This window comes from Geotrypetes seraphini, chromosome 10, assembly GCF_902459505.1.
Source record: "Geotrypetes seraphini chromosome 10, aGeoSer1.1, whole genome shotgun sequence".
In the NCBI taxonomy this organism is placed as follows: Eukaryota; Metazoa; Chordata; class Amphibia; order Gymnophiona; family Dermophiidae; genus Geotrypetes; species Geotrypetes seraphini.
The window spans coordinates 111,341,418-111,361,093 of NC_047093.1; the positions used below are offsets into that span (position 1 = coordinate 111,341,418).

At 48.4% G+C, this 19,676-nt stretch overlaps 1 protein-coding gene across 3 annotated transcripts in view; it reads left to right on the top strand.

The window, feature by feature from the left end:
• Window positions 1-1,838: 1,838 nt before the first annotated feature.
• POLE3 (DNA polymerase epsilon 3, accessory subunit) overlaps window positions 1,839-19,676 on the top strand; it is a 63,528-nt gene continuing 45,690 nt past the window's right edge. For all 3 annotated transcript variants that reach the window (XM_033960938.1, XM_033960937.1, XM_033960936.1), the window contains exons 1-2: window positions 1,839-1,966; window positions 2,537-2,622. In XM_033960938.1, coding sequence (XP_033816829.1) covers window positions 1,901-1,966; window positions 2,537-2,622 — 152 coding nt within the window. In that variant the 5' untranslated portion in view covers window positions 1,839-1,900. The remainder of the gene's footprint in view (window positions 1,967-2,536; window positions 2,623-19,676) is intronic.

Genomic DNA, 19,676 nt, shown 5'->3' on the forward strand with positions numbered 1-19,676 from the left:
AGATTTATTATTTACCTGGTCCTATAAAGAAATTAGGGAGCGAAACATCTGCAATAAATCAAGGACTTTTACCTCAGCCATTTGAATTGGGAAATATTTCAGAAATCTTGGAAACATCTACTACAAAAATTGAGGAAAGAGCTACCTTGCTCCTTTCATTTGTGTTTCAGCAAGATCTTAATGCTGTATTGAAGATTTATTTTCGTAAGCCTCAAGCTCCTTTTATGGGACAGTGTATTTGGATTTATCCCGATGTTAATAAAGAGACACAAGAAAGGAGAAAATTGTTTCTAGTAATGAGGCAAGAAGTGAAAGATCTTGGAACCACTTTCCTCATAGAATGCCTCATAAAATACTTGGGGACGAAATATACCTTTTTTGTTCCGGAACATCTTAGAAGCTTTCTAGACATGAAAAAGATCATCAGGGACTAAATGGTGTTATAAATATGAGAAGAATATTTCCATTAAAGCTTTTATTGTTATTGTTTCTTGCTGTTTGAGTTTTAAGTCTCAAATAGTGGACTCTCCTCCTATGGTTATATTTGGGATCTAAGAAGAAGTTGTATTGTTTCTTATGTAACTAATTTTCTTTGTAAAAATTTCTTGTTTGTATTTCCTTAACAAGTGTAATGCTTGATTATTATTTTCAAAATGAATAAAACAGATAAAGATTATAACCTTCTCTGATCATGATCCCCTTCTTAATCATTCCTAACATTTCTGCATATTCCTTCTAACATAAGAACATAAGAATAGCTTTATTGGGTCAGACCAATGATCCATCAAGCCCAGTAGCCTCTTCTCACAGTGGCCAATCCAGGTCACTTATACCTGGCTAAAATCCAAGGAGTAGCAATATTCCATGTTACTGATCCAGGGCAAGCAGTGGCTTCCCCCATGTCTTTCTCAATAACAGATTATGGACTTTTCCTCCAGGAAATTGTCCATACCTTTCTTAAAACCAGCTACACTATCCGCTCTTACCACAACCTCTGGCAATGCGTTCCAGAGCTTAACTATTCTCTGAGTGAAAAAAAATTTCCTCCTATTGGTTTTAGAAGTATTTCCCTGTAACTTCATCGAGTGTCCCCTAGTCTTTGTAATTTTTGATGGTGTGAAAAACTGCTTGTACCCATTTTACTCCACTCAGGATTTTGTAGACTTCAATCATATCTCCCCTCAGCCATCTCTTTCCAAGCTGTAGAGCCTTAATCTTTTTAGCCTTTCCTCATGTGAGAGGAGTTCCATCCCTTTTATCATCTTGGTCACTCTTCTTTGAACCTTTTCTAGTGCTACTATATCTTTCTTGAGATAAGAAGATCAGAATTGAATGCAGCACTCCAGGTGAGGTCGCACCATGGAGTGATACAGGGGCATTATAACATTCTTAGTCTTGTTAACCATCCCTTTTTTAATAATTCCTAGCATCCTGTTTGTTTTTTTGGCTGCTGCCGCACATTAGGCAGAAGGTTTCATCTTATTGTCTATGATGACACCCAGATCCTTTCTAGTGTCTAAATGATTTGTCCAGATGGTAAATTAATATGATTTGGTGATCCTAGAAAATTATAAACTAGTGAGCCTGATGTCAGTGATGAAGAACAAAATTGTAGAACATATACATAAATATGGATTAATGAGTCAAAACCAATATGGATTTAGTCAAGTGATAAAAGACAAGCCAGAGAGGCTTGAGAGAGTACTAGGGGAAGTAGTCTTTTCTAGTATTTGTGTTTAAACATTTGTTTTAATTTTTGCATCAGTGGTGATTTATTAGTATTTATAAGTTAAAACCTAAACTCAGAAACCTTTGTTATGTCTTATATCTAAATGTAGCTGCTTCCCATACATCCAGGGGAAAGAAGGGATCTTTGAAGAGGGTCACTTTTTTATGACATATGGATAAAATACCAAACAGAGAGGAGAAGAAACCTTGCCTCAGTATATACAAGCAGACAAAAAAGGCAAGTGAGATGTTTAATGTCAACCAACAGTTACATTTATTCGCATAAAATAGTCCCAATATACTTGCTTGACTTAGGAACCAATCTTAAAAGCTATAGGTCCTGACTAGGATCCTAGTTTTGGCAATCTGGAATGTCTTCCTCAGGGGAAAACCAATAAGCTAAAACCAAAATTAAAATCAAGGCATAAATTATTAACATACATAACAAATATAAGACAAATATATAAAACATATCATAAACATACATATCCAGTGTATAAAGAGCGTGCATATAGACAGATAAAAACTAGTAAAAAAACATTATAACATAGCGCCACTTTAAATTAAAATCGGAATAGAATAGTATATAAAAAAATTTAAAAATAATAATGATAAACTGAAAACCATTGTAATATACCACCACAACCAAACAAATAAAACCAAAGATGAATGAAACCAAAACACCACTGTAACATACAGTATGGATAAAATACACATATGGATGATGGAGGTAGTGGTATTTATTTATTTTCCAAGGTTTCACAAGCACTGACTGTTAAACTGCACTTTATCTCCTTTTCTGTTTCAGCTTCCTGAGGGTGTAAATATTTCCAAAGAAGCACGTAGTGCCATCTCTCGAGCTGCCAGTGTCTTTGTTCTATATGCAACATCATGGTAAGAATTCATTAATCAATAGTGCTGCCCATTTTGCCGATTTGAATCGATTCACCAATTCAGAAATCAATTCAAATCAATTTGTTGTTCGAGAAAATCAGACTCATCAATGCAATGACCAACACCACCCCCCCACCCCCACCCCCACCCACCCCCAGTGAGACTTGACATACGTCCTTCCAATAAGATTTTATTGAAAACAATGTAATACAATAAATAAAGTCAAAGGGTGTCATAACATACAATACAATACAAATTAAATACAATAACATTCAATCTATGAATTTAAGTAAACAATTCCATATCTTATTAAACTGTCTCAAACTACTGCGCTTAATCGCATATATTTTTTCATATTTGCTATTTAATATAATAAAACGGTAAGCTGCGCATGCGCACTTCCTATGCGTGCGTCCGTTTTCCGTGAGCTGTAGCTAGGAAGTGCGCATGCGCGGCTTATGGTCTGGCCTTCCCTGCTCTCCACCTGCGGAGCGGCAGCTGCCGGCCGCTAGCACCCCCTGCCCTCTCTGTCGCCTGGCTCCCTTGCTGGGGTTTTTCGCGGTGGCGGCTCCTCTTGCATCCGGCCCTGTGTACTTACCCGCAAAACAATTTCTGCCGTTCCTTCCCTTCCTCCATCAGGTACAGTTCAGCTCCGCCTATGTTAAAAGGAGCTGCTTTGAAATTGGAGTCCTGCCGCCACCGTAACGTTCCCTCTGCCGCGGTCCCATATGTCAGAGAAGGGGCAGGACCAAGGCAGAGGGGAAAGTGCTACGGCAGTGGCAGGCCTCCGATTTCGACGCGGCTCCTTTTAACATTGGTGGATTCACTGCACCTGATGGAGGGAGGGAAGGAAAGGTGGTTGTGCGCTGTTGAGCCCCTCTTTGCCCTCAGACCCTCTCCTAACTCACTATCTGCGCATTGTGCATGCTCGCTCCTGTCTCAGACCACTGGGGGGAGGTGCCTATCTTCAGCTGCCGGGATGGAGGGAGGGAAGAAGAAAGAAGGAGCCCTGGCAAGCGAGTTATCAAAAGCCAACCATAGCCTGGGACCCCTACATGATATGAATAATGACCAGACAACAAAAGGTAAGAAAAATAATTTTATTTTCTGTTTTGTGATTACAATATGTCAGATTTGAAATGTGTCTTGAGGGGGAGGGGCTGCCGCTGCGAAGGGCTTTGGTGGGGGAGCCAGCCAGACCGCGAGTGTGGGGCCGTTGTAAGCGCGGATTGGTCAAGGAGCTGCCCGCAAACAGCTTTGCTCTGGGGGGAAGACAGAAGGGGCCATGGAGCGACAGGGAGAGGGTTAGGGGGGGAGGGGTGTGCTGGGGGGAGACAGAAGGGGCCATGGAGAGATAGGGAAAGGGGGCTGCTTTGGGGGGAGGGGTGCTGGGGACAGACAGCTTTGCTCTGGGGGGGGAAGACAGAAGAGGGCCATGGAGAGACATTTGGGGGGGGAGGTGGGTGCTGGGGGCAGACAGCTTTGCTCGGGTGGGGGAGGGGGGGACAGAAGGATACAGACAGCGGCCAAGGAGAGAGAAATAAAGAAACACAGACAGACAGACACATCTATTCTAGCACCCGTTAATGTAACGGGCTTAAAGACTAGTATAAACATAAAGTATTCCACCATGTATTATATTCCAATTTAGTAAGATCCTTCCAATTAATTAAAATTGTTTTAATGGTAATCATTATTAAGTTAAGCAACAATTTTGTCACAGAGGAGCTTAATGAAGACCGTAAACCCAAACCCCCCAGACTAGATGGGCCATTTGGCCTTTATCTGCCGTCATGTTCCTATGTTTCTATTGCTAAGAAATGCAAGGTCATCTGGGCTGCAAAAACAGTACAGTTTAGGGGGTGAAGAACTTATGTGCACAACAGAAGAGCGGGGTTTGGGTATGATTGTATGTGATGATCTTAAGGTAGTCAAACAGGTTGAAAAAGTGACGGTGAAAGCTAGAAGGATGCTAGATTGCATATGAAGAGGTATGGCCAGTAGGAAAAAGGAGGCATTGATGCCTCTGTATAAGACCTCATTTAGAATATTGTGTACAATTCTGGAGGCCGCACCTTAAAAAAGATATAAAAAGGATGGAGTCGGTCCAGAGAAAGGCTACTAAAATGATGTGTGGTCTTCGTGATAAGGCGTATAGGTAAGATTTAAAGATCTCAATCTTTGGAGGAAAGGCGAGAGAGGGGAGATATGATAGAGTCGTTTAAATACCTACATAATATAAATATGCATGAGTCAAGTCTCTTTCATTTGAAAGGAAACTCTGGAGTAATCTGAGGAAATACTTTTTTATGGAAAGGGTGGTAGATGCGTGGAATAGCCTCCTGGAAGAGGTGGTGGAAACAGAGACTGTGTCTGAATTAAAGAGGGCCTGGGATAGGCACGTGGGATCTCTCAGAGAGAGAAAGAGATGAGCCATTTGGCCTTTATCTGCCCTCATGTTTCTATTTTAATGGCTCTGATATAGGAAGCAAATCTGAAATTGTTGACCAGATCTTATTCCAAATAATCAGACACATAAGGATATTCAAACAACATATGTTCTAATGTTCCAATCCTGTCTTTGCATGCAGAACTTTCCACAGGAGGTATCTATCTTTGACACTTTAACCAGGGTCCTAAAAGCCTTATGTAGTAAAAAGAAGCCAAGTGTAATGAAGTAGTGACTAATCTCCAAACCAATTTCCATCGAAACTCATCTAAATGTATATTCAGATCAAATTCCCAAAATTCTTGTGTTCCCAAAGGTGCCTTATACTGTACCATTGAGCAGCAGCACATGAAGAAATGCAAAGAGAAACGCACTCCATCTGTCCTTCTAAGGTCTTAATTTGAGGATGGACTGACTATATACAATGTAACATCTGGATCCACCTATTGTGTTGTTGCTTTGGAATACCATATTTTTCCACAATATCAGAAAAAGGTATTCAGTTGTCTAATCTGCCAAATACCAGCATTTTTCTAAATCCCCCAATATAAACTAGTGATCCTTGAATCTTATGCATAGGATTGCTCCACATGAAAGCCCAGGATGAATCCTTCCGTTTAATCTTGACAGTTTTTTTCCAATTCATGAAAGGCTGACTTAGATGCAAACAGCACCAGATTCTTACCCAAATCTCCATTAATAGGCATAAAGGGAAGTAGCCATAACGGTAGATTAAACAGTGCCTCCTCATGTTGCATTCAAGCGAGCAATATTGTTGAATCTGATATCATCCACCTCGAACTCTAACGAAGTATAAAGGCCAAATGATATTCATAAAAACTCAGGAAATTAACACCTCCGTAATCCTTGGTACATTTAAATTTTTTCACACTAATACATGGAGGTTTATTATTCCACAAAAAATTCAACAAACTTTCCATCTTATGATACAATACCTATTCAAATAAAATTGGCGGGGGGGGGGGGGGGGGGGGTGTCACGTGATGTGCTCAAGCTAAGCAGACGTGCTTGCTCACCTCTCCCGCTTCATCAGGCTTTAATCGCAGCTTTTTCGCCGAATTTCCTGGGCTCGGGCGCTGCTGGTGGCCTCTCCAGTTCGGGCTGATCGGGGGACGCCGGCTGTTGCTTTTTTTGGTCGGTTTTTAAGGTATGCCGACTCGGGCGTCCCGTCCAACAAAATTCCCGCGAGGCCCTAACACGCCTGTCAAGATGGCGACGCAAACATCTCCCGCTACAGCACTCCCGGGCCCGACGGTCACGCTGCACTCAGAGGCGGTGGAAGAATTAAAACGGCACCTGACTGCCATCCTTGATGACAAGCTGACTCGTTTGCAGTCCTCGATGGATGGCATTAAGGACACTTTGGAGCGGCAGGCTACTCGGCTTCAACAGGCAGAGGAGCGGGTGTCAGCGCAGGAGGACCGGACCGGGGCCCTGGAGGCGAGGGCTTCCGCACTGGAGGAGAAATGCGGGCGCTTGGAGGACAGGGCCGAGGATCTGGAGAACCTCAACCGCCGCAACAATCTCCGTCTGATCGGGATCCCTGAATCGGTCCTTGATGCGGACCTGCGGGAGTTGGTGTCGACCTGGCTGCCGAAGGAATTGAATATGGATACTGGAGGAGTGCCTCTGCTGGTGGAAAGGGCCCACCGGCTGGGAGCTCGCCGCGAAGGTGATCGCAGGCCCAGGCCAATTATAGCTCGTCTTTTGAATTATGCAGATAAACACCGGCTGCTGACCTGCTGTAAGGCCAAGGGTGATCTCTCCTATGAAGGCCAGAAGATCTTGATATTCCAGGACTATTCTGCTCGAGTATCTGAGAAACGGCGCGCCATGGCGCCTTATTGCACTCAGCTGCATCAGCGACAGATCCGCTTTGCCCTGCAGTATCCTGCACGGATCTGGGTGTTCCATGATAACAGGGCTGCTTATTTCAACACCCCGGAGGAAGTCTGCGCTTTCCTATCCACCCTGCCTGGGTGATGTTGGGGGGACTTCCGCCCTTTCGGTTTTCGCCGACTGAGATTGGGCTTGCTTGTGACTTTTCTTCACTTTCCAGTGCTGCAGGGGTGCTCCTGTGGATTTATTGGGATATTGATGAGACCACTATTCCCTTCGGCTCCTGGTTGTCAGCTGGAGGAGCTTTGCTCAGCCCGCACACTTTCAGGGCAAGGCTGAGTAGTGGATTCGGACTTTGTGCGGGGGTCTAGTTTTGTATCTTTGTTTTCTTTTTCTCTCTTACATTCTTCTGTGCTGTTCTTTTCTAGCTCCAGCTGTGTGTCTCTGGCTTTGTTAGCCCTTTCTCATCTGCGAGGGACCTTGAGGTAGAGTTACCTGGCAAATAGCACAGTCCACCCTTATACTGGTTCTTGATTTCATCTTCTTCTTCTTTCTAGGACTGTGTTTTTCTCTGTCCCCTCTATACTCTGCTGTGGCGGATGGGACTGATGCTGCTGGACCTCTCTTCACTGGTGGATGAGGGGCTTGGTGGCCTTTCTCTGTTCGTCTTTTTCCGGTTGTTTTGTGTGCTGCTGGTTTCTGATGTACCTTTTTGAGAGTCATCTACCTTGGTTCTTGCGGGGGGAGTGGTCCTGCTTTAGTCTCTGGGTATGGTCTCTCTTCCTCTATTTCTGGGGCTCTGGGGACGTAATTCCCTCCTTGGCAGCTGTGTATCTGGTTTACATTTTCTTATTATATTTTCTTTTTTGCATCTAGGGGAGGGGTGAGTAAGGGCTTGGGTGTATGGGGGTCTGTATGACATGGGGGTGGTGGCTGATTGGGGGACGGCTTTCTGGGAGGGGGGGTTTGGGGGGGTGGGTTGGTGTTTATGTGTGGTGTGGCTGTGATTGATTGTGGTGGGGTGTATGGGGGGGGTGGGGGTGGGGCGCTTGTCCTTTCCATGGGCGACTGGAGGAGTTGGTGGATATGTTCCTACTATTGTGGTGTTGTTTTCAGGAGCTGAGTCTAGCTGGGAGGCTCAGGTTCCGGTATGTATGGATGGGATTACTCTATGGGAGTGTTGGTGGCTTTTTTCTCTTAGCAGCTATGGTTAATCTTCAGGTAGCCTCTTTCAATGTGGATGGTATCCATTCCCCTATAAAACGTAAGAAAATATTTACATGGCTTAAGCAGCATTGTGTTGATATTGCATATCTCCAAGAAACCCACCTTACTGCCTCCAAACATGAGAAGCTGCGCAGAGACTGGGTTGGGGAAGTGGGCTATTCTGCATATAACAGTAGGCAACGGGGGGTCGCCATATTGGTTCACAGCCAGCTACCCTTTCATGTCCATAAGACTATCCAGGATAGGGAAGGCCGCTATGTCCTTCTTCTGGGGGAGTTATGGGGGTATAATTTGCTTTTTTGCAATCTGTATGCCCCCAATGTTTATAGTCATAAATTTTTCTCAGGGCTTCTGGGTCTCCTCACGCAATATAGAAACATAGAAAATGACGGCAGAAAAGGGCCATAGCCCATGAAGTCTGCCCACTCCAACAACCCTCCCCTAATCTACACTCTATCACTCGTCCCCAAGCTGCCCTCCTCTATGCTACCCTCGTAGGGATCCAACATGGGCATCCCATTTATTCTTAAAATCTTGTATGCTGCTGACCATGATCACCTGCTCCGGGAGCTCGTTCCAATGGTCCACCACTCTTTCAGTGAAGAAGTACTTCCTGATATCCCCATGAAATTTCCCCCCCCTGATTTTCAACGGATGTCCCCTTGTGGACGAGGGTCCTTTTAGAAGGAAAATGTCGTCTTCCACCTCTATTCGACCAGTGATGTACTTAAACGTCTCTATCATATCTCCCCTCTCCCTACATTCCTCGAGAGAGTATAGCCGCAACTTGTGCAGCCTGTCTTCATACGAGAGATCCTTGAGCCCCAAGATCATCCTGGTGGCCATTCGCTGAACCGACTCAACTCTCAGCACATCCTTAAGGTAGTGCGGCCTCCAGAATTGCACACAGTACTCCAGATGAGGTCTCACCATGCTTCTGTACAACGGCATAATGACCTCTGGCTTCCGGCTAACAAAGCCTCTACGGATACATCCCAGCATTTGTCTAGCCTTAGATGAAGCCTTCTCCACTTGATTGGCTGATTTCATGTCTCCACTAATGATTACCCCCAAATCCCGCTCTGCTGTAGTCCTGGACAAGGTTTCACCATTCAGTGTGTATGTCTTACACGGATTATTGTTACCAAGGTGCATGACCTTGCATTTTTTCGCATTAAAGCCCAGCTGCCAGGTTGTGGACCAATGTTCCAGTAAAAGCAGGTCCTGCCTCATGCTGTCGGACAAATCATTTTCACTTGCGGTGTCACCCACAGTGTTACATAATTTGGCATCGTCGGCGAATAATGCTATCTTACCTTGAAGCCCCTGAGTCATGTCTCCTAGAAATATGTTGAAAAGGATCGGGCCCAAGACTGATCCCTGCGGCACTCCACTGGTCACCCTCGACGTTTCAGAGAGGGTACCGTTAACCAACACCCTCTGAAGTCTCCCACTTTGCCAGTCGCTGACCCATGCAGTTAGTGTATCACCTAATCCCATTGATTTCATCTTGCTCAGTAATCTACGGTGGGGGACGCTGTCAAAAGCTTTGCTGAAGTCCTAGTACACTACGTCTAGGGACTCTCCCAGGTCCAGCCTCCTAGTTACCCAGTCAAAGAAGCTGATAAGATTGGATTGGCATGACCTACCCTTGGTGAAACTGTGTTGGTGGGGTTGCGTAGGTTCTCCTCATCAAGGATCGTGTCTAGTTTGTGTTTGACTAGTGTTTCCATGAGCTTACTCACAATCGAAGTGAGACTCACCGGTCTGTAATTTGCAGCTTCTGCCTTGCAACCCTTTTTGTGCAGAGGAACGACGTTAGCTGTTTTCCAGTCCAATGGGACTTTTCTCGTACTGAGAGAGAGATTGAAGAGTACGGCTAACGGTTCAGCCAGGACGTCACACAGCTCTCTGAGCACCCTTGGATGCAGATTGTCCGGTCCCATGGCTTTGTTCATCTTGAGTTTCGATAGTTCGTCGTATACGTCACTGGGTGTAAACTCGTGGTTCTAAAATGGGTCTCATGAGTTATGCTTCACCTTTAACTTTGGACCTAACCCTGGCGCCTCGCAGGTGAAGACTGAGCAGAAGTACTTATTTAGTAGTTCGGCTTTATCTATGTTCGATTCTGCATAATTTCCGTCAGGTTTTCTGAGGCGTACTATTCCATCTGTGTTTCTTTTTCTATCACTAATATACCTGAAGAAAGATTTGTCCCCCTTTTTAATGTTATTCGCTAAGTTTTCTTCTACTCGGAGCTTGGCTTCTTTGACTGCCAGTTTGACCGCTGACGACTTAGCCATATATTTTATTTTAGCCTCTTTACCCTTCGTGCATTTGTAGTGAATGAATGCTCGTTTCTTGTCTTTAACGAGGTCAGATATCTCTGAGGTGAACCATTGAGGTCTGGTTTTTCTTCGCCGTTTACTACCGGATTTTATGTAACGGTCTGTTGCTGCGTGTAGGGTTGATTTCAAGGTTGACCACATAGCCTCCACATCGATGGTCACTGCTTTGTGACGCAGTGCTTGATGGACAAAATCTCCCATGCCTTTAAAGTCAGTACCTCGAAAGCTGAGAACTTTTGTTGTAGTGTTAGATCTAGTGAACCCTTTCTTGAGGTCGAACCATATCATGTTGTGGTCGCTGGAGGCTAGCTTGTCGCCCACTGATACCTCCGAGACACTTCCTCCGTTGGTGAGTACCAGATCTAGTATCGCCTGGGCCCTGGTAGGCTCCAACACCAATTGTTTGAGTTGTGCTCCCCTTATGGAGGACAATAGCCTTTTACTTCCGCTGGTAGATGCTGAAAGTGTGCTCCAGTCTGCATCGGGCATATTGAAGTCCCCTAGTAGTACCGTATCCCCCCGTAAAGTGATATTCTCAATGTCCTTGATTAATTCTGTGTCTTTGTCTTCCAGCTGTCTTGGAGGTCTGTATATTACACCAAGGTATAGGGATTTTTCGTTGCCTCTGGCTAGGTTAACCCAGAGGGATTCCCCGGTGTACTTGACATCTGTGATTCTCGTAAGTTTGATGCCTTCTCTGGTGTATAGTGCTACCCCTCCCCCTACCTTTCCCTCTCTGTCTTGACGAAGCAAGTTGTAACCCGGTATAGCCATATCCCACCCATGAGAGTCCGTGAACCAAGTCTCAGAAATTGCTACCACATCCAGGTCAGCAGACATTATTTCAGTCTCTAATTCCAGAATTTTGTTGCCTAGACTGTGTGCATTAACATACATAGCCTTCCATACCCTGTGTTTGCTAGGCTCCCGAGGGGAGTTTCCCAACTGAACTAATGTGGTACCTAAAGAATTGTTTGCAAGATGACTACATACCTTGGGTGTGGAATTGGAGTAGTGTCTCCCCTCCTCTGGATAGTTACTTACTATACTGGTACCCTCCCCCAACTTACCTAGTTTAAAGCCCTGCTTAGCAGTCGAGCCAATCGGTGTCCGAAGACGTTCTTACCTCTGCTGGTTAGATGGAGTCCGTCTGATCCCTGAAGTCCCTGAAGTGACTCTCCGTGGTTTAGGAATCCGAAGTTCATCTCCCTGCACCAGCTGCGTAGCCACTCGTTGGTCCTCTGGATACGCTCATCCCTGGCTCTTCCCTTGCCTCTGACTGGGAGGATCGAGGAGAAGACCACCTGAGCTCTGGCACGCTTCAGCTTCTCACCCAGGGCTCCAAAGTCCCTAGGTATGTTCTCCGAGGTGTTCTTGGCAGTGTCGTTTGTTCCGATGTGGATGAGAAGCATAGGGAAGTGGTCCTGGAGCTTGAGGAGTCTATCTAGACAGGCGGTGACATCACGGATTCTGGCTCCAGGTAGGCAGCAAACTTCCCTTGACTGCATGTCCGGTCTGCAGATTGGTCCCTCGGTGCCCCTCAGCATGGAATCCCCAATGACCACTACCCTTCACCTCAGTGGAGGGAGTCGATCAGCTGTCCCTGGGGCTGGAGCCGTGGGTTGGACCTCATTCTCCTCCTCGTCGGCAATCTTTTCCTGTAGGATTTGGAATCTGTTCTTCAGGGTGAGATGAGGAGTTGTTGTAAAGCTGCCCTGTTGGTGAGAAAGAGAAGAAGGTGAAGAATTTGAGAAAATGAGGAGGGGTCGCCTGAGTTTACCTGTGGAGGAGGTGACCAGCTGCCAGGAATCGGTGTCCACAGCCATTTCCTGTACCCCAAATGTTGGTTTTGCAGCTGAAGGTTCAGGCGTTTCTAGGGTAGATATGTCCTGTGTCTGCTCGATGATGAGGGATAGCTCCTGGATGACTCCGTCTATGAAGGTCTCGTCCTCACAGATGCTCCTCAAGCGTTTTACCTCCTCCCTTAGGTTCCTTAATTCCTGGAAAATGTCTCCGCCCGGCATGTCCTCTCCATCTGTCTGCATGGAGACTGAAGTGTACTGCTGGAGGATGGCCTCTGTCCACCGTCTTGGGTCCTCGTCCTGCAGCGCGCTGGTCGTAACCACCTCCTGAGTCCTCTCGGTGGCTGGAATGCTGGGTTTGATAGTTGTCTTGGTGTTTCTCGTCCTCCCCGCCATGTTCAAGTTGTGCCGCGTGGGGGCTCCCTGTCTGTAAAAGATTAGACAATAGAGAAGATTAGATTAGTAACTCTGTCCTAACAGAAAACTCTGTCCTAACAGAGAAGTTTGACACTTCTGCAATTAGGCTCTTCTTAAGGCTCTTCGCAAAGACGCTCTCGCTAAGGCGAGCGCCTTTGCCGCTCGCCTTCGCTGCGCGCCGAACAGCTGCGCGCCGTTGGCTCGTCTCCCTTTATGGAGGAGCCCGGTTGCTGGCTGCTGATGTAATGGGGTGGGCGGAGCTACTCACGCCGCAGCCCCGAGGTCTCCGATGCTGTGCGGCGCTTCCCTCTCTCCCAGCGCCTCACACAGCTTGCCTCTGTCTCTGCTCTCCCTCTCCCTGGCCTCTTGTAGAAGGGGTGGTGGTGGTTAAAGCAGTGGCAGCGCCCGTTGGCTCGTCTCCCTTTATGGAAGAGCCCGGTCGCTGGCTGCTGATGTAATGGGGTGGGCGGAGCTACTCACGCTGCAGCTCCGAGGTCTCCGATGCTGTGCGGCGCTTCCCTCTCTCCCAGCGCCTCACACAGCTTGCCTCTGTATCTGCTCTCCCTCTCCCTGGCCTCTTGTAGAAGCGGTGGTGGTGGTTAAAGCAAATATCCCACTTACCAGTTGATAGTTGGAGGGGATTTCAATGTGGTGGCTGACCCCTCTTTGGACTGTTCTCCTGCCAAGCTGCAGCTTCATAATCCGGACCAACGGGGGGTGAATTTTCTTTGTAGTCAATTAGACCTCGTTGATGCGTGGCGAACGCTTCATCAGTTCGACCGTGAATTTACCTTCTTCTCGCACCCTCATAACATGTATTAGCGATTGGATTATTTCTTAATATCTTCTTCCTTATTTTCCCGCGTCGACACTGTCACTATCGAGGATACGCTGTTATCTGATCATTCAGTGGTAGTCCTGGCTTTGGGGGTTATGGACCAGCGGGAGGAGAGCTCTTGGCGTTTTCCGGTCGCCCTATATAGTGATAAGGATTTTCATACCTTCCTTAGAGCTTGTTGGCTCGAGTATGCTTCCCATAATGACACCTCGGATGTGACCCCAGAAACCTTTTGGGAGGCTTCTAAGGCAGTCGTGCGGGGGCACATTATACAATATGTTGCGACCCGACGTAAAAAGCAGGGGGCAGAGCTTTTGGCTCTCTCGCGAAATCTGGCTGCGCTGCAGCGGAGTCATTGCTCCAGTCGGGATGGGGATGTCCTCCAGCAGATTAAGACCATCCGCCTTCGCATTAACGGGATCCTTGACCAGAAAGCTAGACATAGTATTTATTTTCAGAAGTTTCGGCTTTATCAATGGGGGAACAGGGCGGGCAGACTCCTAGCGACCTTGGTACGACCATATCGGAAAAAACAACTTATTCGCTTGGTGCGGAATAAGAAGGGAGAGAGTTTCACTCGGGAGTCTCAAATTCGAGACCAGTTTGTGGCTTTTTATAAGTATCTTTACGCCCAGCGGGCCTTCACGGAGGCCGACCGAGACGCCTTCTTTTGGGGTCTCCCCTTGCCGAGTCTTTCTGAGAGTCAGGCAGAACAGCTGAATGGGCCAATCTCCACGGATGAAATCCGCTTAGGGATTAAGAAAATGCATCTGGCTAAAGCCCCAGGACCGAACGGCTGTGGACCCGAGTACTATAAAATTCTGTCTGATATTTTGGTTCAGCCTTTGCAAGCTTATTTCCATCATTTATCTTGTAGCGCGACTGGCCCTAGGCCTAATTTAGCTCACATCACCCTACTTCCAAAGCCGGGGAAGGATCCCACGCAGGTTGGTTCTTATAGATCCATCTCTTTATTGAACCAGGATGTCAAGTTACTGGCCTCAATTTTAGCGGCTCGGTTGAATCTCTTTTTATCCCAGGACAAGCAGGCAGGTATTCTCACTAGTGGGTGATGTCATCAGACAGAGCCCGATACGGACGTCTCACAAGCACGTGTTGCTTGTAGAAACTTAAAAGTTTTGAGATGCCCGCACCGCGCATGCGCCGGTGCCTTCCCGCCCGGAGAGCCGGGCGTGTCTCCTCAGTTCTTTTCTTTCCGCGGAGCTGAGAAGTTCAACTTCATCATGCGCTAGCTGAATTCAGTTAAATTTGCCTTCCTTGTCCGCGTTTTTCGCTTTCTTTTATTTTTAATTGTAGTACATTTCTTTTTCAGTAAAAAAAAAAAAAATAAAAGATTATTTCCTCCGGCGGGTCGAACGGGCCGGCCACGTGGCTCAGGCCTACTGGCTTCGACCTCGCGGCGGAGATTTTCCGGCCTATGTCCCGGCCAATCACCGGGTTTAAAAAGTGCAACAAGTGCCAACGCGCGATTTCACTCACGGACCCGCACCGACGCTGTTTGCAGTGTCTTGGTCCTGACCACATTCCGAAATCGTGCAGGCCTTGCTCTACCCTTACGGCACGCTCATTCAAACGGCGTTGCCTACTGTGGGAGTCGATGTTCAAGATGGACGCAGCTAAGGATCCTTCAGCTTCCACTTCATCTGATACCTCCCCGGTTCGTGCGAAACCGGTATCGACCCCTCCTGCATCGAGTGTGGTGAAACCGGCATCGTTCATCCCGACACCATCCACGAGCTCGATGTCGGTGCCTGCCCCGGTCTCTTCGGTTCAGGTACCTCTTCCTTCCACAGTACCACCAGTGGTCATCAAAGTGCCGAAAGCTACCAAGCAGAAGCACTCGACCTCGAAGGAACGCGATGTCCGTGCAGGAGGACCCCCTTTCGGTGCGGATCCCTCCTTATCGGCTTCGCTAAGGTCCATGCTGGAAGCTCAATTCGTTGAGCTCATGCAGACCATCGGACCCGGGCTCATCGCTGCCATACAGGGTGACCTCCCGGTACCGGTCCAAAGGGGCGGTCCGCCCCCTCCCCCTCCCCCACGCCGTTCGACCTCGACAACCGACGAGGACGAACGGGGGAGGGCGGCGATGCCCATGCGGCAAGCCTCGCTTACTGATATGCCGCCATTAGAGCCCATTACGCCTCCGCGCCAACATGGGACCAGACCTCCGATCGATAATCAAAGCCCTGGGCATAGTCAGGAAGAGTTCTTCCGCACTCCTTACCAGACTTGGGTAGCATCGCAAGAACCTGCATCGCAACCCCTGTTACGATCCACCGCTTCCAGCCCTATCCATCACTTGGGGGCCTCGGGAGACCATGCGATGCACAGACGATCCCGATCTCCGTCCCGCCACCGAGAGGGACATCGATCCAGACACTCATCCTGGCACTCTTCACGCCATTCGGAGGTGTCACCGCAGAAAAAACTGCAACGTATGGGATACCCCTCATCAGAGGTATCCCCACCGGAGGGACCGGAGTACGAGGAAACACCCGTACCCGACTCTCCTTGCCATTCCCCGATGTCCATGGACCCGGAGGCCTCTTCCTCCTCCAGCCCGTCTCACAAACCGACGCTGGCGGATCAATTGTCTTTCTCATCATTCCTCCGACAAATGGCGGATGATCTGGATGTGACTCTTGACACGGGCTCCCGATACTCCAAAGAGTATCTGGACACCATGCATTTACCTAACCCTCCAACGGAGTCGCTTCGGCTCCCTCTGCATAAATTGCTGGATCAGACCTTCATGCAGTGTTTCGAAACACCGTACTCCATATCGGCGATTCCCAGCAAACTCGATGCTCGATACCGCATCGTGCACCATAAAGGGTTCGAAGGCCCTCAACTCTCACCAATCCCTACTGGTCGAGTCCTCTCTTAAACGCTCTCATCCCTCTCAGGTCTACGCCTCTGTACCGCCGGGCCGAGAGGGGAGAACGATGGACAAATTTGGTAGAAAATTCTATCAAAACTCCATGATGGCGTCACGGGTGCTGAACTACAATTTCTTTTTCTCTTCCTATCTGGAGTTCTTCTTGCCGGTGCTCCGCAAGTTCACTCCTTTCATAGACACCCAAGCTCGATTCGAGTTCGAGGAAGTGGTAGCCTCCCTCTCCCAGTTACGCCTCCAGCTGATGCAATCCTCCTTCGATGCATTTGAACTCTCGGCACGTGCTGCCGCAAGCGCGGTAGCCATGCGCCACCTGGCATGGCTCCGTACAATCGATATGGATCCCAACCTCCAAGACAGACTCGCCAACGTACCATGTGCGGGAGCTGATCTGTTCGATGAGTCTATCGAAACTGTTACCAAGAAGCTGTCGGATCACGAAAAATCCTTTCAATCCATCCTGCGGCCCAAACCCAAACCTCAACAGTCTCGACCTTCCAAGCCACCCCTGATTTACCAGCGGCGTTACATGCCCCGACAAACGCCTGCTGCGAGACAACCTGCGAAGAGACAACCTCCCCAGAAGTCTCAGCAAAAACCCCAGCCACCGGCTGCACCTAAGGCTACCTAGCCCTTTTGACTCCCTTCCTGGGAGCATAACCGACACCGTTCTGCACCCCTCAGCCTCTCCCATAGGGGGCCGCCTCCATCTTTTCTACCATCGATGGGAGGCCATAACCACGGACCTATGGGTCCTTACCATCATAAGAGACGGATACTCTCTTCACTTCCATCGGGTCCCCCCGGACCATCCTCCAAGAGAGTATCCTTCAAGCTCGACACAGACCGCCCTTCTTCTTCAGGAAGGCCAAACCTTACTTCAGCTTCGGGCCGTCGAGCCGGTCCCGTCAGACCAATTGAACCGAGGGTTTTACTCCCGGTACTTCCTCGTCCCGAAGAAAACGGGCGACCTGCGACCCATTCTAGACCTTCGGGCCCTCAACAAGTTTCTGGTCAAAGAGAAGTTTCGTATGCTGACTCTGGCTTCTCTATACCCCCTCCTCGAGCAGAACGACTGGTTATGCTCCCTGGATCTCAAGGAGGCCTACACTCACATCCCCATTCACCCGGCCTCCCGAAAGTTCCTCAGATTTCGGGTGGGAAATCTGCATCTACAGTATCGAGTGCTACCATTCGGCCTCTCTTCGTCCCCCAGAGTCTTCACAAAGTGCCTGGTGGTAGTGGCCGCGGCACTCCGGGACAGGGGTCTACAGGTGTTCCCATACCTCGACGACTGGCTCATCAAGGCCCCGTCAGCCCCAGAGGTCACTTCGGCGGTCTCGGCTACAACCTACCTCCTCCAGAACTTGGGCTTCGAGATCAACTTTTCCAAGTCTCACCTACAACCCACCCAGTCCCTCCCCTTCATCGGGGCAGTCCTGGACTCCGAGCATTCCTGCCTCCGAGCATTCCGAGTCCTGGACCAGTCGACTCCGAGCATTCCTGCCTCTTCAACGCATGGAGGCTCTTCTTCATCTCTGCCAGTCGGTGTCTACTCGCCAAACCCTACCGGCGAGACAACTGATGGTTCTCCTGGGCCACATGGCCTCCACAGTACATGTGACACCCTTTGCCAGACTCCATCTCAGAATCCCCCAGTGGACCCTGGCATCACAGTGGAATCAGACGTCCGATCCACTAACCAAACACATCGTAGTCACACCTGCTCTTCGGCAGTCTCTACTTTGGTGGATGACCTCTTCAAATCTATCCAGAGGTTTGCTGTTGCACTCTCCCCCCCCATCAGAAAGTTCTCACAACCGATTCGTCGAACTATGCATGGGGGGCCCACCTGGATGGTCTCCGCACCCAAGGATTCTGGACCAGTGCGGACAGACTACATCAAATCAATCTACTGGAGCTCAGAGCCATCTTCAATGCTCTCCAAGCTTTCCAACACCTACTTCACAACATGGTGATCCTCATTCGCACAGACAATCAGGCCGCCATGTATTATATCAACAAGCAAGGAGGCACGGGCTCGGCCCTCCTTTGCCAGGAAGCTCTACGAATCTGGGACTGGGCGGTTCGCCACAACGCCTTCCTCAGAGCTGTCTACATTCAGGGGAAGAACAACGTCTTAGCAGACAACCTAAGTCGTCTTCTACAACCTCACGAATGGACTCTCCCCCTTCACCAAATCTTCACACAGTGGGGGACGCCTCAGATAGACCTCTTTGCGGCTCCCCACAACTCCAAACTGCCTCAGTTTTGCTCCAGGATCTACACTCCTCATCGCCTCGAGGCAGATGCTTTTCTACTGGACTGGGGGAAACAATTTCTATATGCGTTCCCACCATTCCCGCTGATCCAGAAGACTCTGGTCAAGCTGAAACTCGAACAGGCCACCATGATTCTAATAGCTCCTCGGTGGCCCAGACAACCTTGGTTCTCCCTTCTACTTCAACTCAGCAGCAGGGAACCTGTACCACTTCCAGTGTTTCCTTCACTACTTACTCAACATCAAGGATCACTGCTTCATCCCAACCTGCAGTCTCTTCACCTGACAGCTTGGTTCCTCTCAACGTAACCCCTCACCAATTCTCACAAGAAGTGAGGGAGATCTTGGAGGCTTCCAGGAAGCCCGCCACTCGACAATGCTACTCCCAGAAATGGACTAGATTCTCCTCATGGTGTGTTTCTAAATCAAAGGAACCTCAGCGAGCTTCCTTATCCTCCGTGCTGGACTATCTCCTACACCTATCTCAATCTGGGCTCAAGTCTACATCCATACGTGTCCACCTGAGCGCTATTGCAGCTTTCCACCAGCCTCTACAAGGGAAACCCCTCTCGGCCCATCCGGTGGTCGCCAGATTTATGAAAGGGCTCTTTCATGTTAACCCTCCTCTCAAACCACCCCCAGTAGTTTGGGATCTCAATGTAGTCCTTTCCCATCTCATGAAGCCCCCGTTTGAACCACTCAACAGGGCTCCTCTTAAGTATCTCACCTGGAAAGTGCTTTTTCTTGTAGCCCTTACGTCTGCTCGCAGAGTCAGCGAACTCCAGGCATTGATGGCGGACCCACCATTCACAGTATTCCATCACGACAAGGTGGTCCTCCGCACTCACCCGAAATTCCTGCCTAAAGTGGTCTCCGAATTTCATCTCAACCAATCCATTGTACTTCCAGTAT